Here is a 26057-nt window from a genome sequence, read left to right as displayed (position 1 = left end):
GATTCCATGCCTCTCCTGCTCCCATTCATCATCAAGAAATATATAAGTGGATATAAATATGTAATCTGTTTGAAACGCACCCCTCCACACCAATCAGAGTGGTTTGCACATAGAGATGTTACACTCTTTTCTCATTTCACAGTTGCACATCATTTCCTCTCCTCACGTTTTAGTTCCTCCCACCAGGGAGTAGCAGAGGCGCCAATAAACAGATAGATGAAAAACAAGTAGAGACAACAGCAATTTACTGAAGTGAATCCTTGGAGTCTTATTTTATAGAGATATCAATTAGATATGAAGAGCCCTAACCCAGTCCTTCAACTGCTTCTTTTTGTAGAGCTTTGACAGCATTTCAAGGGCAGTATAATGTGATATATGCCATGGTATGAAGAGTCTAGGATCACTAATTGCAGATTTTATTATTATCATGATTATTTATTTATTTATTTAAGAAGATGACAAACATGACATGTTACGGGTTTTCACTGTTTATAAATAAGTGCTTAAAACTTATTGGCAATAATGTATAAACAATAATATATATTAAATAGAAAATGGTTTCCTGCAATTAAGTGTAATGGCTATATAATTACATATAGCTGTGCATGTTCTAGATTACTATCTGTGAAAAATGTCTTTAAATTATTATTATTTTTTTATTCATTCACTCTAAAGACCTCTGCCATCACACATCTGTGGTATCTGCTGCTTTTGTTGGGCAGTATAAATAGCAATTCATCAAAACAGACATGAGTGAAATACAGCGAATAAAGCAAAAACAGTTTTTACAATTCTAACTAACTTGAAAGTCAATATTTGGTATGACCACTTTTATTCTTCACCATGACTTGAACTTGTGAAAGCTTTCATGTAATTTGTTTAACTAGTCTTCAGGAATAGTTCTCAAGGCTTCTTGAGGGGCATTCAAAGCTCTTCTTTGGATGTTGTTTCCCTTTGTTCCATTCTCTGACAAGATGATGTCACACTGCTTGAGTAATGGTAAACGGACTGGTTCTGATCTACGCAGGCACTCAAACCACCTGGTATTTCCATCCAAGTTCTAACCAGGCCCAAACAAGCTTAATGAGCCCCTGTAGTCCCTGAACTATTGTGATACCTTGGGTTTATATTGGCAGTCATGTTCATAATTTTTTGAAGTACAAACAGCTTGGAGTGTTTTTTCAGACAAGCTGTACTACACTACATGTTTTCCATTGGCCATGTAGCCACCGACAACAAAGATTTAGCTAACAGGCTAACATGACTGGGACTTCTGTATTCAATGATAACCAGAGATGGGTCGAGTATCCAAAAATTGTACTCAAATAAGAGTAAAAAAGTACTTGGTGAAAAGACTACTCAAGTAGTGAGTAACTGTTTGAAATGTCCGATTTATTTTTTAAATAAATGCTATCAGACAAACAAAAATAAATAAATATACAAATTGTAGTATTTTCCAACAGGAATATATGTAAAAAGATCAACAAAATAAGGCACAACAATTCTAATTTCCAGATTTCAGTTTTTCCACAACATAAAGCTTTTTTCACCAATACCTACAGTAAATAATATAAATATATAAACAGTGCAAACAATTTCTAGTGACAAGATATGCTGTAAACTTTATATTCATTTTGCTCCAAATGGCACAGCAGCCTCAGAGAAAACATTAGAACACGGCAACTTCAACATACAAGGCAGCTCAGTTTACCATAAGTTGTATGGGTGTGCATTTATTTCTGCATATTTAGCAAAAATGTGCCATTTCTTCACTCAGTGAAGTGATGGTTAAGCTTCAGCAGCAGTTTGCTCTCAAGGTTCTTTCTGTGAAGCTGTAACTGTTTAGCAGTGAACAGGAGTCCTGCCTGACTAAGAAGTCCTTCACAAGCTCCAGATGCATGAAGAGCTGTATTGATTTTGATCGACAGCTTCTTGATGTGAGGAACATCCCCCAAGAACCCGAAGAGGAGAGTCCTGGCCCCTAGCCCTGCCAGTGTAGCAGAAATGATGATGGATGATGACGGCAGCAGCAGCCGTTCTTCTCTGGGCGAGTAGCTTAATGTTGTTCGTGTGTAATTTACGTTGAGTAGGCTAACCACGTTATTACATTAATGCATGTAAGGTGAACTAGCAAACACCATCGTAATTACATGCGGCTGTCTTCTTGTTTGATGGCAGATGCTCCCTTCACCCTGGCCAAAAAGGCTAAAATGACCGAAGAAAAAGTGGAAAACAGCTAAACATGAGAGGTTTTTGGACAAAGTTTTTTTTTTCCCATTGATTAAGCACTACTTCCAGCCAAGAGTGATGTCATAAATCCCCTATAGCTGCAGAAAAGGCTAACATTGTTATCTTTTTACAAAAAAACAGCTGAACATGAGAGGTTTTTGGACCAATTTTGTGTTCTTCATTCTTTAAGCACCGGTTCGAGCACCGTTTAAGCACTGGCACCGTTTCAAAAGAACCGGTTTGGTACTGGTATCAGATAAAACCTAAACAATACCCATCCCTAGAAAACAGGCAACCCACCCGCAGTAGATGTGCTCGGTGTGAGGTCTCGTAGCAAGCTATCAAATACGGCGCATTTCTTGGCTTTTAACAAAACGCTATACGTCGCCAGGTGTTTCATCAGATTCGAGGAGTTACCTCCTTTGCACAGTATCACCTTAAAGCACTTGTTGCAGGCTGCTGAGTTTGCATCTTTTGCTGTTAAGTACAGCCAGAATTTGACCGCTTCGACTTGGGCATTTTTAATCTGTAGCTCTGCTCTAAAAGAACGTACGTACCTGGGCCCGCCTACTTACGCTCGCAAAGGTAAAATGATTGGCTAGAATCCAAAGTGCATGACATCTCAGGAAACAAAAACCGAAATAAAGCACCGAAATGTGCGCTGCTTTTCGGTCTGGTTACTACCGTTTATGCCACAATGGCACCGGATACCGGTACCCATCCCTACTCGTTACTACCCACCTCTGATGACAACATACTGTAGATTGTAATAAACTGCTCTGCCACCTAGCTGTAGCTCAGGTGGCAGAGCAGGTCAGCCACTAATCAGAAGGTCGGTGGTTCGATCCCAGGCTGCATCCTGGCTGCATGCCAAATATCCTTGGGCAAGATACTAACCCCATGTTTGCCTACTGGTGGTGGTCAGAGGGCCCGGTGGCGCCAGTGTCCGGCAGCCTCGCCTCTGTCAGTGCGCCCCAGGGCAGCTGTGGTTACAATGTAGCTTGCTATCGCCAGTGTGTGAATGTGTGTGTGAATGGGTGAATGACTGAATGTAGTGTAAAGCGCTTTGGGGTCCTTAGGGACTAGAAAAGCGCTATACAAATGCAGGCCATTTACCATGTACTCAAAATGTTGATATAAATGAGTGCTGCACAAATGGTTAGGCACTAATGGAATCTAGGAAATTTGTGTCTTGATGTGAAGTCTCCTGAGAATCTTATCCATTAGCTGGGAAATGTAGATCATCTGCTTAGAATCAATCAGAATCAGAATCAGAATACTTTATTGATCCCTGGGGGAAATTATTTTTTGTTACAGTGCTCCATTTTAAACCAACATTAAGACAAGACAGACAATACACTAACTAAGAATAGTACAATATATACATATATATACATACATACATACATAAGTCACTCATAAATAAATAGTTGGAAAAGAAACATGTGTAGTTGTAGCAGCAAACAGTGTGTTAAGTGGATGCGTTGTACAGGGAGATGGCCACAGGCAGGAATGATTTCCTGTGTCGTTCAGTGGTGCTTTTCGGTAATCTCAGTCTCTCACTGAACGTGCTCCTGTGACTGACCAGCATGTCATGGAGTGGGTGGGAGGTGTTATCCAACATTGTCTTTATCTTGGACAGCATCCGCCTCTCCGACACCACCTTGAGGGAGTCCAGCTCCATCCCCACAACATTGCTGGCCTTACGGATTAGTTTATTAAGTCTGTTGGCATCTGCGACCCTCAGCCTGCTCCCCCAGCATGCAACAGCATAGAGGATCGCACTGGCCACAACAGACTCATAGAAAATCCTCAGCATTTTCTGGCAGATGTTGAAGGACCTCAGTCGCCTCAAAAAATAGAGACGACTCTGGCCCTTCCTGTAAAGTGTTGTGGTGTTTTTAGCCCAGTCCAGTTTATTGTCAATGTGTACTCCAAGGTATTTATAGTCCTCCACAATGTCAACACTGACCCCCTGAATTGAAACAGGGGTCAAGTGTTTCCTGGTCTTCCTGAAGTCCACGATCAGTTCCTTGGTCTTTGCCACGTTGAGCTGCAGATGATTCTGCTCACACCACGTGACAAAGGAGTCGACCACAGCCCGGTACTCTGTCTCATCATCCCTGCTGATGCATCCAACCACCGCAGAGTCATCAGAAAACTTCTGAAGATGGCAGGTCTCTGTGCAGTGGCTGAAGTCTGTGGTGTAGAGGGTGAAGAGGAAGGGGGAGAGGACAGTCCCCTGTGGTGCCCCTGTGTTGCTGATCACCTTGTCAGACACACACTGTGGGAGACGTACATATTGTGGTCTTCCTGTCAGGTAATCAACAATCCAGGACACCAGAGAAGCATCCACCTGCATCGCTGCTAACTTATCACCCAGGAGGGTCGGCCTGATGGTGTTGAAAGCACTGGAAAAGTCAAAAAACATGACCCTCACAGTGCTCGCCGGCTGGTCCAGATGGGTGTAGACACGATTGAGCAGGTAGATGATGGCGTCCTCAGTTCCGAGACGAGGCTGATAAGCGAACTGAAGGGGATCCAGGTGTGGTCTTACTATGGGTCGCAGCTGGTCCAGGATGAGCCTTTCCAGGGTCTTCATGATGTGGGAGGTCAATGCCACGGGCCTGTAATCCTGGGGGCCACTGGGACGTGGCGTCTTTGGTACAGGGACGAGACATGATGTCTTCCACATCACCGGGACCCTCTGCAGACTCAGACTCAGCATAAACAGTTTATGAAAGACTCCACACAGCTGGGGGGCACAGGTCTTGAGGACAAGGGGACTCACTCCGTCTGGTCCAGCAGACTTGCCTGAGTGAAGTCTCCTCATTTGCATCTCAACCTGGTATTGAGTGAAGGTGATGGGTGGGGGAGGGGTGTCAGGAATCTCACAGGAGGCAACAGCGCCATGTGAAGAGAGAGGCTGGCACAGTGGTGTGGTTCTGGATTCCAGGCTGACTACAGGTGAGGTTGTGGGGGTAGGAGCAGACACTGTGGTGTCGAATCTATTGAAAAACAGATTCAACTCATTGGCTCTATTCTCACCTCCCTCAGTTCCCCTGCTGTTGGTTGGCCTGAATCCAGTGATGGTCTTCATGCCCCTCCACACCTCTCTCATGCTGTTCTGCTGGAGTTTCCACTCCAGCTTCCTCCTGTAATTGTCCTTAGCCTCTCTGATCTTGTCCTTTAGTAACAAGATCACTTTGGGCAAGTAAGCTGAGTGTTATATTACTGACCAAAGTTTCCTGAAGACTATACATTTACAAACATTTATCTCCTCGGGGGTAAATGACTGGCAACATGGCTTTAATAGTCACATTCAACAGCCAGCTTGGTAATAAACTTAAAATGTCTAATTTCTCTGCAAGTAAAAAATATCCATTAAAATGTTTTATCTTTATTATTTGTGTTTTGTAATGCAAAAGAATACATTATCACCACAATGTGATCTGGTATCTTGTGATTTTGTGTTTATTATCATAAACTGTGCTCCTTGTACCTTCAACTGTAGCAGGCCTGGAGTACTTGGTATAGGTTTAATGCTGTGCAAACTGCAAAATACAAGATACAAAATGCATATAAAGGTGGTTAACATGAAAATAAAAGACAGAATTTCAAGCTAAGCGTGTCCAGAGGTCCGCTGGATCTCACTGTAAATGCTCTATTGTTTCAGCTTAATTTGTTAATGTCAGTGTTTAAATATACCTTTTTGCCACAGTGCTTTTCAAGGATAAATTACCTTTTTAGATTTTGTGGCTGAAACAGGCTGTACTAACATCTGTAATGACAACCTGATGACCGATTTTCACCTACAGCCAATTTAGAGTAACCAATCAAGTTATCTTACAAGTCTTCTTCTTCTCATAGATCTGATTGTTGTGAAATTACAGTACTTTTCAAAAGGTCCTAAGTAAGCCCTCATTTCTATAAATTTTGGTTTCAAGGAGCCCGATTTTTTTAGTCATTGTATAGGCCTTGTACAGAACTATGGACATTGGCTGCTTCTTTTTTTTCTTTCCATTTTCAGTGCAGCCATTGCACCTGTTTCCCTGAAACTACTCAGGGTGGCTGTCAAGAAGCCATTCTTAAGAAAGGGAAACAGGGAGAAAAGGTTGAGGTATGCCAGATTACACACAAACTAAACTAAAAGTCAGAAGGTTTTGTCAATACAGTTTGTGGCTGCATTTTAGCCAGTCGTATTGGGCAGCACGGTGGGATGCACAGCAAGAAAGTCCTGAGTTCAATTCCACCATAAGGCGGGGGGTCTTTCTGTGTGTAGTTTGCATGTGTTGGAGATCTTGTCAAACATTGATTGAATTATGAATGCAGTCCCATTCATACAAGACCATCTGGGAAGTGTCTGATTGGCAATTGATTTATTTTTCAGCATGGTAATTACCCAAATATATTGCCAATACATTTAAAGCATACCCAGATAGAAAAAAAAAACACAAAATAGACACTCACTTATGGGCCTCCCTGGAGCCCACACCTCAACATTATGGAAGCATCTTGACAGAGAAAAAAAACAAACAAAAGGCAGCTAAAGAAGAGCTGTGGACTGTCCTTCAAATCTGTTTTGCCTTATGTAATATATTTTCATGCTCCTTTACACATATTTCCAATTTTACTAGGAAAATATAAAGAATATAAAGGGGTTACTCAAAACTGTATTTTATAGGAACAGTAGGTGAGTTATAGTTCCTGTGGGTTGTGTATAATTGTGCTCATCACTTCAAAGTTACACATGTCATGCTGATAATGGAAACTGGCATCTCTGTTTAAATGTCCACTTTGACCAGTAAATCTATCAGCAGTAACAGCTATTTCTTGTTTTGTTTTAAATATTTGGCTACATCCACCCACACCTCTGAATGAAAGATGAGGCAAAAGGAATATACAACTGCCTACTGGAGAGAAAAGGATATTGGTGCAGTAGGATGAACTGACACTCATCAATGCACACTCTCACCAACAGAGGGAGGCATGAAACAAACTATGAAGGGCTTTAAAATTATAGATGGCATTGAGACATGCTTGTAGTGTGAGTCAAAAATATTTATTCAGTGAAAAAATGCTGCAAAAAAATAAATAAAACTGGTATATGTAATAAAAACAAAAAGTCATAAGTAACTGCTTTTCACTGGTTATATATAAACACTTTAAAACAAGCAAACAGTTAAAAAAATGGATTGAATAATACTTACAGAACAGTGAGCCTTTATATATATAGGGTGCATAAAAATAATAGTATTTCATTTCAGTGTTGCTCTAAAAAGCAGTCTTATCTGAACTCCCTTCATCGTTTAAAAGGCATAATTAGGAATCCAAACAAAGCTAAACCCTATATATAGGCTTTAATTGTTGTTGTTGTTGTTTCATAACTAAAAAAAAAAATCACATTTAAGGATTCAATTAAAATGTCAGCTCAGTGAGAGTTAGAGGAGTAGTTTCTTATATTGGCTGTCGGTGTTTTCTTGGAAAGAATCCACTTTAATTGAAGAGTTTATTTTTGAACTTTCTGTACAGCTGGATTTCAGCATTGGTCTGGTGCTGGATCTGCATGAAGCAGGTAATGAATTACTAATATCATTTCTCTTTGTAACCTTATGACACTTGAGCACGTTGGAGAGTTGTCTCTGGCATTGGGAGGATCCAAAGTAGTAGAGTAGGGGATCTAGGAGGCAGTTCAGACTTCCCAAACACAGAAACACCAGATAGAGTGCGTAAGAGCCATCAGGTGCCTCCTGGCTCTTCTCGGTGTTAAACTGCAGGTAGTGTGCAAGCAGCAGACAGTTTGTAGGCATGAAACACAGGACAAATATCAACAGAACTGTCAAAACCATCACTATTGCTCTTTTCCTTTTGTGTGAGCTTCCAGGGAGCCTTTTTTGGAGTTTGCTCAGCGACCAGATGACTCGAGTGTAGGACACCACTGTGATGAGCAGAGGCAGGAAGAAGAGGAGGCAGCAGAGAGTGACGAAGTATGTCTTTAACCAGACGATCTTATCTGTGGAGTGGACATCATGGCAGGTGGTGATATTCAACTCACTGATGTGAAAAGTCTGGTCCGATGTAACAAGAGGCACAGAGCCAGTCAAGGATAACACCCACATGGTTATGCAGGCTATGACTGTGTTCCTTGGCCTCCTCCAAGCCAGAGAGTCAATGGGATAAACAACAGCAAGCAGACGGTCCACACTGATGCAAGCTATGAGAAGAACAGAACAATACATGTTCCAGTAAAAGGCAGCAGTGACTACACGGCACATGGACGGGCCAAATTTCCAGTTGTTGCCTTCAAAGTGGTAGGAGATCTTGAAGGGGAGCATCAGTGCAAAGAGCAGATCAGCTAAGGCCAGGTTCAGCATATAGATTGCAGCTGGCTTCTTAGGACGGATCCCCCGAGCAAAGGCCAGCAGAGCACAGATGTTAATTGGCACACTGATGGAGCAGACCAGCGTGTAGAAGGAAGGTAAAAGGATGGTGGAAACAGGGCCAGTTAGAAACATCAGGGCCTGTTCCGAAAAAACTTTTCTGTCCTTGGGACCATTTGAAGAACGATTTAATGTTCCGTTATCATCATAATCTATTGGTTCATCCGTCACTGACTGGCGTAAGCCATACAAAAAGCCCCTTCCGTGTGGAGCAGCTGGAGAAAGAGAGAGGGGGGGGGACAGTCTGATCAAAGGTAAAGGAAATGGAAAAGTTTTGGCTAATCCAACAGGAAGACAATCTTCATTTGGTATCAAACTGTTTAACAAACATATACCACATTTTACTAGGTCCATATTATGCATTTCTAATTTATCTAATTACCTTAATACCAGTTTTGTCCATTAAAGAAAAATCAATTTCAATTTTAACAATACTTACCAAATTTAAAATCGCTAATTAAATCATTTCTTAAAAACTTAAAAAGTGCTCTTAATTGCTACTGTTTTATTACTTCAGCTTGGAAGGGAAAACACTTCTTCAATGACTTTAAAATAAAAAAAAAGAAAACCATCAATTTTATGCCGACTAAATGTAGCTAAATCAACACATTTCCAGTGAAAGTTTTTTTAAACAGTGTGCAGGGAATGCCAGAGTTTTAAACACAGTAGAAACTTTTCTTACTTGCGTTTTCTCTTGCGTAGGCAGCACCGAAACACGACACAAGGCACAGAGAAACTAACAGAGACATCGGAAGCATTCTGCTCACCGGTGAAAAATAAAACCACTAAACGAGAATAAATTGATTAAATGCGCGACGTTAATACTCTCCGTTCCCAGTCGACCCAGAGTTCTTCTGCTGCCGCTCTTCTACAGAAGCACGTCAAATGTGGCTTGTTTACGCCCAAATTTCGGCTGGTCAGATCCTATCGCGCCCCTCCACCAATCAGAGAGGTCTGTTCCCAGACACATTCCTGTGGTGTGATGTCACCTTTCCAGTCACACAGCAAGGTCAACATCTAACCAAAGACATGCGAGCAGCATCGACCCCCCCTGCCTCCCCCCGCACACCCAAACCTCGTCAACAAATTAGGACCGTTTTAATTAATGATGTAAACGGTTAGAAGACAGTTCATAGATTTTTGTCTATTTTAAATTAGAAAAAACAAACAAACTATTTTTTAAAGTTCTCTAATGAAACCTTTTACCTGTCGTTTTAACACACGATGAAAAACAAAATTAGAGTGAGACGGGGCTTATAACGTAGCATATTTCAAAGAAAAAGGCACAATGTGTTTCAAATGGCACATTTAAAACAGTGTGGGTTTTTTTGTTTGTTTGTTTTCTTTAGACAGTGAAGTTAGATGAGCCTCATGCTTTTTTTTTCTTCTTTTTTTAAAAGCAAAAACTCTCCTCTCAACCCAGGAAGCGTGACTAACACTGCAGAAAGTTGTGTCCTTTTTCCGGACAGCACATTGAACTCTGCCTAAGAGCTGCATTCTATTTGATGAGTGATAAGAAACAATGATAATGAACCACACTAACCTAGTAGTGAAGGGACAACAACAGCAATTTATTTATCACCACTTTAAATTGATCTTTCGTTCAGCTAAATATGAAACAGATTTTCTGTTCTTGGGATGTAAACATCCAGCAACACATTTCAAAGTATTAACTTCTGGGAAAATGCCTTGGAATAAACAATTTTGTTTGAAGTGATTTAACTTATCCCTGCAGACTCTTAACTGCTTCCTTTGTTTGTGACAGAGGGCAAATGGAAAGCTCTATAGGGTCATTAATTTTGGAACAAATATATTTTCAGACAACAAAAGCCAAACTTTTTTCCCTTTTCTTCTTTTTATTTTTTTTAACCCTTTGTGATGAGATAAGATGTTGCCATTACTTATTTTAGACATATTCAAAAGGTGGCTGGTAAAATGATAAATGTGCCTTTACATCCTCCGTTCCTGGTAGCAAATTGCTCTCCAGATTTTTTCCCTTTTTTGTCTATGTGTCCTTACATTTTTGTTTACTTACTTATGTAAACTGTTTATCCAGATTGCAATTGCTTGTCTTTCCAGGAAGTTACATGACCATGGTACTTCCCACTGGTGAAAATAACCAAGAGACAACCAACACAATAACCAATCATACAAGTTAAAGTAAAGGGAGTTTTTATATTCATGTATCTGCTTTATAAAAGTCTATATTTATAAAGTGCTGGGATGAGAACAGAGGACAGTAAAACCACCAAAATGAAAGGCACCTTTGCCTTGAAATGTGCTGATTACATTTTCTCTGTGTAAGATGAAAAGAGACTTCCTGAGGGAGGGATGGGAGTAGGGATTGTCAGCAGCTGGACTTTTTCGCCTTGCTTTTTGCTTTCATGCTTTTATATTCACTCAAACTCAGAGAGGCAGACTAAACCCATTTCCTCCCAAAAATATTGGTCACAGTGAATTGTTTCTTATTTAAACATTCTTACATATTTAAACATAAAAAAAAATCATAACACAAATATAAAATCATATTTAAACATAAAATCTCTTTCTGCATTGGTGTTACTTAAAGCAATAGTTTAACATTTTGGGATAAATAAATTTGCTTTCTTGCTGAAGGTGCATATCTTGCACAACTATAAAGACCCAACCAGCATACTTGAGCATAAAGACTGGAAAGCAGGAAGTATATCTATTTATTTATTTTTATTTTTGGGGGGCCTTATTATGGTTTTATTTTTGATAGGGACAGCAAAGACTGACAGGAAAGTGGAGGAAAGAGAGAGGGGAAGACATGCAGCAAATAGCCGTGGGTCGGACTTGAACCCAGGCCGCCTGGCCGCTTTCATAAAGTCCACATATATCGCCTATCTATACAGAAAACTTCATTAATTATAGCCTACATTATTTTCTTCATTAGGACTTGAGTTTTAAATAAAATTGCTGACAATAGGGAGATTACATGGAAAGAAGTGGGTCTGCATATAGATAGTTAAAGCTTTTTTATGTTTATTGTGTTCCTCTTGTATGCCTTAGTGCATGACGATTAATCGATGCAAAACCTAAGGTATTTCAGTCATGATTGACAAGGTGTTGATCTTGTTACAGTTTTCATAGTCAAGCCTTCAGTTCTTGGGGTGGGGCAAAAAACCTGAGCAGTACTGGCAGCAAGTGTGTATTCTGGTGAATTCCGCATGTTGTAATCATAATGCTGTAAACTGAACTTTCTCATGACTTCCTCAGAATGACTGGTGACTTGGCCATTCTTTAACATATATAAATAACAAATAATAACTCGTAACAGAAAATTGGTTGGCTAAATGAAAGTCACAGTATTTACACAAATGTATTGAAGACATATAACATTTGATTTTCACCAAGAAGAAGCAGAATTTGAAGTTGATTATTTTGTTGATGTTATCTAGAAACTTCTACATACACGATACCACAAAACCACTTAACTCAGGGTCCATAATGAAACATGATGAAGTCCCAAGCAAGCTATGTTAGTTAGCCCCTGTTATGACACTTGAAATTCAACACCGCATTGCAGAATATGATTATATCCCCTGAAGGATGATCAATATACTTTAGGTAGCGCATTAGTGTTACTGCATTAGTATAGTGTTTTTGTACGAGGGTATCGTCTGAAATGAATTTCTACTTTGCTCTCTAGATACTCCCCAAGTTAGCTGCTGCTCTAGTGTTGGGCAGGAAGGAAGCATTATGCTTTCAAATACTTTTTTATTTCTTGAAACAATGAGTGCTGTGACAGTGTGGGAGAACAATAAAAATGATACTATAAGGCTCTGGGACTGGCAGTATAATTCTCTGGGTTAATGGCTGCCAGAAACTGTTTTCCTGAACATTTTTGTTGAGAGAAAAAATACAGTTTGGTATGCACAGTAGAGGACATGTTGTTCCTGCAGCCTGCAAGGCTTGGGGAGTTTCTAAACTAACAAAAGTTCATTCGTGCAAATAGGAGGAGGAAGGATACAGACTGTGGGAGATTAGATCCAGAGCAATGTCACTGCCACGCTTCCTGCTTTCTGTTTTTTTAGCGCCTGTAACAGCTGAAACAAATGTCTTAATGTTGAAGACTTGAGCATGTTTTTCTTTCTGTTGGCAAGTGAATAGTGTATTACTGTTTTTTTTTTAAATTAATACAGCCATAACAATTTTATGTGCAAATACTCAGATATCTACTTTAGTCTAGTTCCAAGAAATACAGACCATATAAATATATATATGTATATTTGAAGAAATGTAACTGTTGGTGCTTACTTCTTTGAACTGAATTAGAGCAAATTCATGTAAGTCATTACATCAGCGCCTTTGAACAAATAGCATGTTCATGCCAGCCTATGCAACGCATGAGGGTTCTTGCACTTGATGCGTTTAAAGTGTATGTGTAAAGGAGTCATAGCACTTCATTTGTTCCAGATTTTGTCATGTTACAGCCTTATTCCAAAATGCATTAAAAAAATTTTCAACTTAAATTCTATGCACAGTACCCAATAATGAATAATGAATGGTGCAAATGAACATGAACATGAACAACAAAATGTGTAAAACTCAGATAATCAAATAAGATTCAACAGCATGTGATTCAGCATATTTGAAGGACTTGAACTTCTCTAAATTCATGTTTTCTCCAAACAAATCAACAGCAAACAGTGCAAATTTCTGAGCTCATAAATCCACCATCTTTTTATAATGTTCATGAGTTGCACAGTTTCTGTCAGTGAGAAGATTGGCATTGCATAGATTCAACCAGAGAGCTTTATGTAAGAGTGTATCCATGTAAGATTTTTATAGTTGTCTGGCTCCACCAAACTCCAGAAATGCTGAGAATGCTGCTGAAGTTTAAGGTGGACATCATTTTGGAGATTTATGATGTCCATCTCCAAAGGACCAACACTGAAAAGCTCAGTCATCTGCCCTGACAACTCACTAGTGTCAACATCTAGGAAGAGGTTAGCAATAAAAGTCTCAGCAGGCTCCAGTTTCTCAAAGCCATAGAATCTGTCTGAAAACTCCTGTCCCAGTTTGGACACCAGATCACAGAATCTGTGTCCATTAAATACCTTTTCTGCTCCTAAATGGGACTCCAGTATCTTTGCAACTGAGATGAAGTGCTTAAGTCTTTTATTTAGTATCTGCTGGATATAAAATGAGAATTTAGCTGTGAACACCTTCACAGCACTGATCATTTCACACACTGTTTACTCTCTGCCATGCAACTGCTAGATCAGCTGGTTAATTCTTTCAGTCACGTCCACTAGGAAAGCCAGATCTAACAGCCACTCAATATTTCTTTGTAATGTGGTATCCTGTCCTCTTACTCACATAGACATTCACTGTGTATGCTATTGCTTCCTTGCAAGTAAATAAACGCGTTGGGACACACTACTGTGTGTCTCACTTCATAAGATAATTTTTCTAACAGGTTTTCTGTTTTCTTTGTATTATTGTAGGGTCTTTACCTTACAATATAAAGCAGGTTGAGGCAACTGTTGTTGTGATTTGGTGCTATATAAATAAAATTCAACTGAATTGAATTGAAGTGAAAAATGTCCATCCATATTCAATTTCCAAGGCAGGCTTACTTGTTTGATAGGATTTAAGGGTTTCTTTTATTCCTCTCCGTGAGAGCAAGTGGCTACATGGGTAAGTAGTTCACATATCTAAACAAATTATCTCTGGTTTGAGTGTGAGAGGAGCCATTAATGCATTGACAGCTGTGTCAGGAAGACTATCTGTTGCAATACTCTGTCAAATCAACTATATGGTGACCCCTTGTAAATAAGGGAGTTGTAGCTAAAAGATGCTAAAGATCTTTAGGGGGTATTATATGAGAACTCATCTGTGTCTGAGCTGGTTCACAGGGATCCACACACTTTCTGCTGAACACAATCTGACTACTCATCCACTCTCCTTATTTTTATAAGGAGAATGTGTGTCTGAAAACTTATGTCAACTGCAGAGAGAGACACATATATCAGATTTTAGCATCTGTTGATCTACAGCTGTGAAATCCAAAAACAGTATAGATATAGATATAGAATATTCCAGCTTGAAAAGATTACAGAATGAGGAACTTATTTTTTTTAGACTTGCAGTCTGCTAAACTAAACTACACTACTAAATAAAATACAACATCTGCGACCAGAAAACAGGAAGATACACACAGCAAACATAAGAAAAGAGCTGAAAACCATGCAGACATTTATATTATTTGACAGTACAGTTTTGGCACATGACTGTGAACAGCACATTTTCCCTCACCTTGCCCTCTAGTGACAGTACACAGAATTCCATGGCAGCGGAGTATTGGGCTTACAAGATTTAAATGACACCTGCTGTATGATAGTGTAGTAGTTTGCACCTTTTTAACATCTGGTGTAAAAATTTGATAAATAAAATATGCAAAACTACCCACTGTGGTAACCCCTTGTAAACAAGGGATACTACTACTAGTACTAGTAGTAGCTTCTCTTCTACTGTTATGTAGAAGAGTGCAGATAGACTTTTATATATTCTGTATTACTGGAAATTTTAACCTTTGCAGAAATAGGTGAAAGGTGTTATATTGCTAAAAATCCCTGGACGTCAGAGCCATGGGAAGGTACTTGAAGTTGAGGGTGCTGAAGTAAGAGCGTGCATGTGTTGGGTTGGGGGTACTAATTTCTGAGGTATAAAATATATATAATATATTCCATCTGACCCCACTGGACACAGCAGACAAGGTATTTTATGATACAGCAGCGCAGACACAGAATAATTTTGTTTGCGTACAGCTGACTAGAACCCATCTAAATATGGATATTATTTTAGCCAGCCCAAAAACCAGATTTAGACAGCATACAACATACCCAAGAACTCTTTTGCACTACAGATAGGAATGTGAAATTACAGCTTAATGATGTAGGTGGGTGGTTAAAACACAAACTTAATTTAATAATGGAGTTTGACTAAAGTTTTCTCTTGGGATGTTAGGGTGCCATTAAACATGTTCTTCGTTACTGTCTTTTGAATGTTCTTAATTTATGGTTGTAAGGTACATTTACCTAACGTTTCAAACATCCACCACAGGATGGCAACATCGGGAAGAACAATAGTTACTTCTTCCAGATGTTGCCAAGTGCATCTCTGTCTGTTTTTTTTTTTTTCTTTGTGCTGTTTGTTTTATTACACCAGACACAGAGTCTGCAGTCCATTCTCTAGAAAATCTTTAAAAACTAATACACCTACTGGTAGAAAAAAATAATGAAAGGTCACTGATGAGGGCAGACGGAGCAAGAGACTGAGAGATGGATTGGGGGCATGGCTGCACTGATGCAGATGCAGTGATGCAGATGCTGTGCTGGTCCACCGTGGTGAAGAGAGAGCCAAGTATAAAAGATAAGCTCTCAATTTAGCAAGCTGGCTTGATTGCCGCTAATTCTACGATTAATTAACTTTCAGCGTCCATAGGGTCAGAGTTGAGAAGTAATAATGTACAAATGTGTTATACTTAGAATTTGGGGGTATCTGTACTTTACTTGAGTACTTCTTTTTCTCAAATTTTTTTTATGTTTACCCCCTACATGTTAACACAAATATCTGTACTTTCTACTCCTTACATTTTAAAAATGGGCTTGGTACTTCAGCTTCAACCCTTAAAGGGATGTAAGCCATCCTCATACAAGAATGCTACAGTACACAATGTGAAAACATTCCTACATGGATTACAGTCAGTTACTGCCTTTTCCCATTCTGACAACTCTGTCTGCCAAATATACAGCATAGCCCTACATATAACATACACATGTATGTTTATACTTAATTAACCAGCATCACTACATCCTTAAAAAATGCAAGGTTTTCTTATAACACTAGTTAAAGAAAACTAAATAAATTACAGTACGACCATTCTGGGAGTTTCAACATCCTGGCCATTCATCCATCCATTTTCTTCTTCTTATCCATGGGCCAAATTGTGGGAAGAGCAGCCTAAGCTTAACAGCCCAGACTTCCATCTCCTTCACTCCTTTCCCCTTCTTTACCTCATATGCGGGAACACTAACACGTTCCCAGCATGATGTAAGCTTATAACCAGCTGTTATTGTTATAGCTGTCAGCTGTGTAGAGGATGAGATAATCCATTATATAAAATTTCAAGCACCTAAGCAATATTCTGTCCCTAGTGTCAAGTACAGAGGACTCCATTTCCTTTTATAAGTTGGAATGAGTGAAGAAGCAGCCAGCGCCCAAAGAAACTCTGGAGAACTATCAATTAAGATAATTTTAAAATATTTACAAGGTAGTCTGGCTATTGGAAGAAATATGTTAAGAAAGAGCTTGAATCCTCTACACAGCACTGTAATATGTGTTTATTGTAACGTTATGTGGTTTGATTCACTGCAATGGCCAATTTGTAAAAAGTACTTTTCATGAAAATCGTTGAAGGTAAATTAAGAATAAGACCATGAACAACTGGTAACACCAGGTCATGTATAGATAAACTTTATCATGAAATTCCTTTGCATAAATATAATATGTCATGATTATTAGTTTGCTGTAAATAAATCTTTTGTCCTTTTTTGTTTTGTCATATCAGATAAATGTGTCATATCTGACATATTATGGGCTCCAGCCCCCTGTAGCTCAAATTCTAATTCAAATTCAAATTCAAATTTTATTTGTCACGTACACAGTCATACACAGTACGATATGTAGTGAAATGCTTGGACAACTGCTCGTGACCTAAAGAGAACAAAAAAGGAAAAGGCTATGAATAAGATAGGAAATAAATATGAAAAATTAAAAAGGGTAAATTTAACTAGGAAGGAATAAAATATAAATTAAGGTTAAAAATGAAATAACTGTACAACACAAATTAGAATGAAGGGTAAATTTAACTGGGAAGAATAAGATAAAGATAAATATATAAATTAAAGTTGAAAATAAAATAACTGTACAACAAAATACACAATACACAATATAGAACTATATAAGAATGTATGAAGAAATCTAAATATAAATAAATATATACACAATAACAGCAGCTGTACAAGTATTAACCGGAAATGAAGAATATAGTGACCAGTGTTGTGCAAAACCAAAGTCCAGAAAGTCCAGTGTGTGTGTAAGAACCATATGTGTGGGTCAGTACTGTGTGGTGGTGTGATTGAGAGACCGTATCGCCTACGGGAAGAAGCTCCTCCTCAGTCTCTCTGTGTTGGTCTTCAGGGAGCGGAATCGCTTTCCTGACCTCAGCAGAGAGAACAGTCTGTTGTTGGGATGGCTGAGGTCCTTCACGATCTTCCTGGCCTTGGTCCAGCACCGCCTGCTGTAGATTGAGTGCAGGTCAGGGAGCTCGGAGCGGATGGTGCGCTCAGCTGACCGCACAACCCTCTGTAGAGCTCGTCTGTCCTGCATGGTGCTGTTCCCGAACCAGGTTAAGATGTTTCCCGCCAGGATGCTCTCTATGGTGCACGAGTAAAAGTTCCTGAGCACCTTGGAGGGCAGTTGGAAGTCTCTCAAGCGTCTGAGGTGGTAGAGACGCTGTCGGGCCTTTTTCACCACGGTGTTGATGTGACAGGACCATGACAGCTCTGACAAGGATGAGCGAAAGAGGATGGATGGATACTTTCAAGTCACACATTTCTTTCAGATATCTCTGACTGTTACTGAAACGTATGTTAAGCACAGCTCTTATCATATGGAAGGAACAAGTTAATGTTTTGGCTTCCTGATATTGGTCTCAGTTTGAGATATTTTGAGTAAAAGGATGTTGATATCATCTCTGCAGTTTGAGATATTTTGAGTAAAAGGATGTTGATATCACCTCTGCATGTTGTGAGTCTGAAGACTGGCATTGCATTGCTGAAACAATTGCACGACTGGAAGGAATGTGTAGAAATGTAGATTTGTACATTTCTATTTGAGGGAGAGAGGAACAAAATATGGGGAAGATACTTGTTTTACTTGTTTTTGCTCTCTGCATAAGCGGTACACAGCTGAAAAAAGGTAAGAGAATTTTATAAAAATTTAAGAGCAGATTTAAGTGTTTTTTCATGGAAATTGACAGTTAATCTGATAATTAAACTGCCACAGTTTCATTATTCAGATAAAAACACATGATTTTGCCATTGAATGGTTTATTATAGAATGGTTTTGAATAGTTAGCCAAACATTGCCTTGTGCAGCTCCGTCAGTTTGAAAACTTCCCGTATTTTCTGTCATGCATATTCATCTTTGATTTTTCAAGCGCAGAAAAAACAAGCGTGGCACTGAAAACGGTTTTCTATTAACAAAATATATCAGTACATATGTTGGTACAAATATATTTGAAAATCATTTATATTTTGAATGTAACTTTCATTTTTGTATTGTTTTTTTGGTTTTTGTTTTTGTTTTTTGCAGGACAAAAGACACGGAGGGAGCAGAAAAACAGCTCTGAGGTTGTTTTTCCCATGCCCAGAACATTTAAAGGGGCCCCAGTCATTAACATCCAGCCCTTCGTAAATGGGACTCAGGCTTCCTTTCTAACTTATTCCCCTCCAGCTCTGAACTTGCTCAACAATAGCACAGTGCGGTACCTCGGTGGTTCTCTGAGCACCCGAGTCATTCCCATTATTTACACGTTGGTGGTTACAGTTGGGATTCCAGCCAACGTCAGTATCTTGTGTTTGCTAGTGACTAAAATCCGAAAGGTGTCTTCTGCCATCCTCTACTGCAGCCTGGCTGTCTCCGACCTCTTCCTCCTCCTCTCCCTCTTCTTTAAGGCTCACTACCATTTCCATGGAAACCACTGGGTTCTCGGAGAGACTGCTTGTCGAGTTGTTACGGCATGTTTCTACGGCAATCTCTACTGCTCGGCTACGGCGCTGGCTTGCATCAGCATCGAACTGTGGTGTACCCGTTCCTGTACAAAAGTATGCCCAAGAGAATGTGCGCTGCCTGGGTGAGCCTGGCTCTGTGGGGGGTGTTTGGTGTCGCCATCATCCCAGAGCTCATCATCCAGCAGAGCTACTGGCTCCCTCAGCTCAACCGCACAACCTGCCATGATGTGTTGCCCCTGGATCACAGCTCTCACATGTTTCTGCTCTACTATCACCTGATTCTTATTGTCTTTTTTCTTGTGGTGCCTCTGGTTGTTATAGCTGTGTGTTTTGCCCGAATCATCAACAAGCTCACAAGGTCACATTTTGACTGGGTGACGTACATCAAAGCAAGCACACTGGTGTTTAGTATCTTCCTGGTGTGCTTTGTCCCCCCTGGAGTCCTACACTTTGTCCATTATGTCCAACTGTTTGTGGATGGAACAGAAACTTTGTATGTGTACTTTAATGTGGCAGTGTGTTTGTGCTATGTCCATACCTGTCTGGATCCCTTCCTTTTCCTTTTCATGTCCAAGGCTGCACAGTCTAGGTTTCATTTTAAAACTTTCAAGAGAAAGACACTGAGCAGTGTCTTGTTAACACGTAACACGTAGACTAAGGGTTAGCAATAAGTAATTATGACTTTTTATTTTTGTAGCCAATCATGAGGAAAATGATTCTCCTTGGTTGCTATCCAAAGAGAAATCAAAAATACCTATTCTATTCATTTAAAACTTGCAATTTACCTGAACCTGATTTTATCTTTGTTTAGTTTATGTGTGTGAGACACATATACAATTGGATATTAAAAAAGAAAGCACTAACAGGCCAATTTATTAAGAACAGCTTACTAGTACTGAAATTGACACCATTTTGCCTCCAGAACGCCTTTAATTCTTCATGTAATATGTTCTGCAAGGTGCTGAAAACATTCCTCAACAATTTTGCCTATATTGACATGAAAGCATTATGCCGTTGCTACAGATTTCTCAGCAGCACATCCATGATGCATGATGTGATTAGCCAAGAAGTTATCTATTGCTATTAAAAACTATCACAAATCAATCAACATGAGTGACCTAAATCTTGCTAAGAGTAAACCTAACTTGATAATATACTTGTTTTGTTGCATAAATAATAAAGAAAATATCTGAAACGTTTATTCCAGAAAAGAGTTTTTGTGGCATTTTCTTCTTTTCCCTCCACATTCTAAAGCTATGAAATCACAATGACATGAAGGGTTAGCTACAATGTTGATCCTGGATGAACATTATTAGGATGGAATGCCACCGTGTGAAAACATGTGAACTGTAGTCTCAGTTGTACACACAATAAACACTGCTGTGTGATTAGATGTTAAGATAACACACTTATTTTGCAGGCAAAAATCAGCACACTTAAATTTCCTCTTGCTTACTTTGGCTCTATAACTAGCACATGATGTTTATTTTCTGAGTCTATAATACTAAAGGCCTTCCTGATGAACACTTCTGATGTCGCATTGAGGCTCATAGTTTAAAATTTGTACATTAAATTATGTGAAAAAGCATAATCTTTCTACATGTTGGTCTATAAATTGTGTTTAGGAGAAAAGGTTGTGGGAGTCACAAAAGCTGTTTGGGGGAACAAAAGTATAACAGCTGAAAAGGAGCAGCTCTACACCTTTAAACTAAACCTGGAGAGGAAAAGATTAAATGATGACCAAGGATTACTGAAGCAGGTCAGTAATCCTGACTGTGGTGTACCTGGGTCGTAGTACAGAAATCCTATTCCCAGCTCTTAGTATGCTGACGATACAAATAAATTGTTGTTTAACCTACAGTATTATATTCTAGAAATCACACCTTTGTTGTGGGTGTCCTGTGAGGACAATGTACATATAAAAAAAAATCAGAAAAACAGGTCTACATCTTGAATTTTCAAAAAGTGTATTACAATACTAATAGAAAAATCCGATGAATTAAAAGGCTGGGTATTACATGCTGTCAACATGCATGGGGGCAATAAATATATGAATGAAAAATGAAAATGAAAGCTGCAAAACAGCTCAGGCAAGCTTATTATTATTAGGTAATATTATATTATTAATAATGAAATCGTAATATTATATTATATTATATAAAATTACTTATATTATTAAGTAATTTCCATATTTGTTAATCTGAAAGTGCTGTGAGCGTGCACCTGATCAACATGCCTGTTTTATTAGACTAGACATGATCATATTATTATTATTATTATTATTATTATTATTATTAACTTTTTTTTTTTCAAACTCCATCTTCACTGCATCACAAATGTCGACCGAGGTGGTTAGCAAGACGAAATTGTCATGATGCTAAATCACTAAAGCTCATTTAATTAATTGCTAACAACTGATGCCATAACTGTGAAAGCTGAGCTGGGGCCCGTTCTTCGTACCTCGCTAAGTAGGTTAGCCGGATTAGATTGTTGACGATTTCGCGTGATCCTGGATCAGTCGGTTCCCCGAAGCTCATCCGGGACTTGCTGTCATAGCAACAGAGCCGTAAGCGTAAAGCGTAAACCTACTTTATGTAAACAGGATTAGATCGCGGCCACGCAGGTATGTCCGCTTCATTTATACGAAAGCAACAGCGATAAATAAATAACATCAATGTAACTGAAGATAATGCAGCACTTGATCCTTTTATTGATGTCACACAGATACATACAGGTCATTTCCTAAAAAAGGGAAATGTACTATTAACATTCTATTACATGTATGTGATTATTACAGATGTAATTCATATTTCAGAGTAGTAATTGTAAATTACTTCGTGTAATCAAGATGAGAGACCACGGCTATAAAAGCCAAGGTGGATTTGGGAAGCCTGTCGCAGCCATGTCCTGTCCGTTTACGCGAGCAACCCATTGCGGAAGGTGCAAGATTGATAAGGAGAGTCCTCAGAATTCAGCGTATATTGCGGGATAGACAGGATCCTTTAGCTCAGCGCGACAGTGTGCTCATTGAGAGATATCGATTTTCCCGTGAGGATATTATTTACTTAACCAACTTGTTGACGAGGGGGTGCAGGACCACCACCTGTCTTTTTTTGCTCTGCCCTTTTCTTGGTTGCTGTTATAAACAAACAAACAGATTATTTCAGGCTCTCTTTCCAAGAGACGAAAAGCAATATAAGTGATAAATATTACCATTCTGTAGAATATTCTTATATTTCACTTTTACTTGTTCCCATGTTCTAGTGGGTCCTGTTGTGGCTCTAATGTGAAAGAGGATATAATATAACAATATAATATAATGTAATATAATATTGGATAATATAGTGTAATATAATAAATCTACCCTACCGCCTACTGGTGTTGGCCAGAGGGGCCGATGGCGCGATATGGCAGCCTCGCTTCTGTCAGTCTGCCCCAGGGCAGCTGTGGCTACAACCGTAGCTGCCTCCACCAGTGTGTGAATGTGAGAGTGAATGAATAGTGGCATTGTAAAGCGCTTTGGGTGCCTTGAAAAGCGCTATATAAATCCAATATATTATTATTATTATTATTATTAAATTACTTACGAGTTTGATTTGTCAGCAACTTTCTGCCAGCCCTCTCTCCTTGCTTTTGCAGCCTTTGCAGTGTTCCCTTGCGTTCTGATTAAACTCTGAAACTCCTGAAATCCCTCACTCAAGAGTTCTTGCTCTGCTGCCGAAAAATACCGAGCCGAGCGCGCTCCTTCGACATTTTCGCCGACCAATCAGAGGGTTGCCGATCAATGTTTCTACTATCGATGCGTAGCCCCTTTTATGACACCCAGTGATGTCACATTACTGCGTCCAGCTGTACTAATCGTCAACAGCAGGTGTGTTCGGGGAACCGGATTAGCGAGCTCACGGTTAGCGCGATGATTTGATCTTGGATGTGTCATTTGATCTTGGATGTAGTAAGCGACGTACGAAGAATGGGCCCCTGGCCTCTCAGCTAGCCCAGCTTTGTTAACAGGACACGGACACGCCCTCAGAGAAAGAGAAGACTGCACTTTATTATGAGATGAAATAAGCGCAGCTTTCAACAGCAATAATCAATTGTGGCCACAAGTCAGCAATAATGTAAAAGATGACGACAGCGGGGTCTGAGATTAAAGGAGAGAGAGATCCCTTCATGTGAAGAAGGATAGCCTCCTGTGACAGACTGAATGTACTATCAAGCGAAAGCCAATCAGAGTGCTCCCTGCTGGCACGAGGAGACTACTAGTGGAAAGGGATCATGGTGGAAAGACTGTAGAGCAGGGATAGGCAACTCCAGGCCTCAAGTGCCGGTGTCCTCCAGGTTTTAGATCGCACCCTGGGTTAACACACCTGAATCAAATGATTAGTTCATTACCAGGCCTCTGGAGAACTTCAAGAAATGCTGAGGAGTCATTTAGCCCTTTAAATCAGCTGTGATGGATCATGGACACATCTAAAACCTCCAGGACACCGGCACTCGAGGCCCTACCCCTACTGTAGAGCTGAAGTGTTAGTTGGGGGGGGGCATAAATTTTGTCCAGAATGTGTGCGTGCAGACAATCAGTAAATAAATTCATACTGTTTTTGTGATAGCATAGTTTGGTGCAACTTTCCACGTGGTCACTGTTGTTTATATTTGCGTCATCGGACAGTTTACTACTTTGTGTGCTGAGGTTTGAACAACCTCATATGAGTTGCACCGTTTGGTGAATACTTTGTGACTTTATTGTTGGTTCACTGTGTAGACATATAGAACTTTCTATATGTTAGTACATATAAATAGTATGTTTATTTTAAGTATTAATTTCTGGCGTTATGTTTGAGAAATAAGCAGTCAGAAAAATAAAATCATGTCCAAATAGACGTTACATTGCAGGTTTATACAGAAAATATTTATCTGTTTATTATTAGGTCATTTATTCCTTGTTACAGAACCACGCCCCTCTACATAGAAACAACAGCACAAGTAATTTATTTTTTATACTTAATTTCAGTAAGCTGCATTGTAACCAATGCCCCCTGGTGGCTACATTTTTTTATTTATCATTCACCAAATATATTCTTTAAATCTACTGCGGTACTTTAGTACGTCTAAAATTTAAGTTTATTTATAATGGCATTTTATAGATATTACCATGATTTTTTTGGCCACAAACTAGAGATGGACCGATCCGATATTACGTATCGGTATCGGTCCGATACTGACCTAAATTACTGGATCGGATATCGGAGAAAAATAAAAAATGTAATCCGATCCATTAAATATCACGAAAGCACCTCACAAAACTTGCAACACGCCGTAACTCACCTCAGAACGTTAGCACGTCGGAGCAGTAGGCATCACGTGATAGAGCGGCTGTGGCATGCGGGACCTGTCCGTGGTCTGGATAGCATGTGGAGCTTCGCTAGCAACCCGGCATTTCATCTCCGACAAAGTTATCCCGAGAGAAGTAAAGCAAGTGTGTAAGTCCATCTCTGAATGTTTGTAAAGCATTCCTGCGTTAAGCTTAACAACTGATATATGGAGCAACTGCCTCTTCTGGCTGCTGCTTCAATCATGAAACTGCTTAATGATCAGCTGATCGGCTTTTCTGTCGCGAGTCCGTGTCTCTGGTTTGTTTTTGGCCCACTTTGCACCAGAAAGAGGAAACCAGCGGCTGAACAACAGCAGCACGTTTAACCTTGATCAGCTGTTGTTAGAATGTATTTAATATTACTTTCTACACCAGGATCTTTTTCTACGTAGCTGACGCTGGTAACTGAGCAGGGGCGGATCTAGCAAAGTTTAGCCAGGGGGGCCGATAGGGCATTAATGAATGAATAATGAATGAATGAATGAATATTCTTTATTGTCATTGTCACAAGTACAATGAAATTGAAAGATGTCTCCGGTCAGTGCAACATCACGAAAGATAAATACTTAAAAACTATAATAGATATGATATAAAAGATAGAAATACATATAAAATACAGTATTCTCATACAGTAAATACACCCAAGCAATCCAGGCCTAAGGCCCCATACAGACACTCAACATACGACCTAGTTGATATATTACTCAAACAATCAATCACTCAGTCAATTTGTTAGCGCATCCAACAAAACATGTCTGAAAGCATTCCAACATCAAGGGCACAAATGACAACAGGGGCAATGAAAGTCATCTACTTTTAGTAGCATTGAGACATGATATTGCAATTGGGTAGAAACTGTGTTTGAGTCTGTTAGTCCTTGTGTATGTTGTTCTATACCGTTTACCTGAAGGCAGCAGTTCGAACATGGAGTGTCCAGGGTGTGAGGTGTCCTTTATGATGTTATGGGCTCTTTTGAGGCAGCGGGAACTGTGTAGGTCTTTCAGTTTGAGGAGAGGGCAGCCGATTGTCCTTTGGGCAGCGTTGATTACTCCCTGGAGTGCTTTCCTCTGAGCCACTGTGCAGCTAGCGTACCATATGCCTATGCAGTACGTTAGTATGCTTTCGATGGACATACTTTTCTTTCTTATTCTCATTTAAAATGTCGAGCTTTTAATAAATAATTATCCGAAT

General features: G+C 39.5%; 2 protein-coding genes across 2 annotated transcripts; one reads left to right on the top strand and one right to left on the bottom strand.

The window, feature by feature from the left end:
- Positions 1–6571: 6571 nt before the first annotated feature.
- On the bottom strand, positions 6572–9561 carry LOC308391868 (proteinase-activated receptor 1-like). The gene is made up of 2 exons (XM_080874625.1): positions 9352–9561; positions 6572–8884 (listed from the first exon to the last, which is right to left on the bottom strand). The coding sequence occupies exons 1-2, from the start codon at positions 9425–9427 to the stop codon at positions 7671–7673; spliced, it is 1290 nt and encodes a 429-aa protein (XP_080730751.1). The 5' UTR covers positions 9428–9561; the 3' UTR covers positions 6572–7670.
- A 9055-nt stretch (positions 9562–18616) lies between these two features.
- On the top strand, positions 18617–20148 carry LOC308392754 (proteinase-activated receptor 3-like; the record flags this gene model as incomplete). The annotated part of the gene is given in 3 exon segments (XM_080875956.1): positions 18617–18680; positions 19077–19556; positions 19559–20148. Coding segments are annotated over 3 exon segments (1134 nt in total).
- Between the last annotated feature and the right edge of the window lie 5909 nt (positions 20149–26057).

Source organism: Rhamphochromis sp. 'chilingali' (assembly GCF_963969265.1).
Source record: "Rhamphochromis sp. 'chilingali' genome assembly, chromosome: 2".
Taxonomy (NCBI): domain Eukaryota; kingdom Metazoa; phylum Chordata; class Actinopteri; order Cichliformes; family Cichlidae; genus Rhamphochromis; species Rhamphochromis sp. 'chilingali'.
Note: the sequence above shows the minus strand (reverse complement) of the source record. Positions and strands in the feature narration are given on the sequence as shown.

Excerpts from the sequence above, each read along its gene's own strand:
- LOC308391868 (XM_080874625.1), bottom strand. The coding sequence starts at position 9,427 with ATGCTTCCGATGTCTCTGTTAGTTTCTCTGTGCCTTGTGTCGTGTTTC. Across the intron at positions 8,885-9,351 it reads CTACGCAAGAGAAAACGCAA|CTGCTCCACACGGAAGGGGC; the intron begins GTAAGAAAAGTT and ends CTCTTTCTCCAG.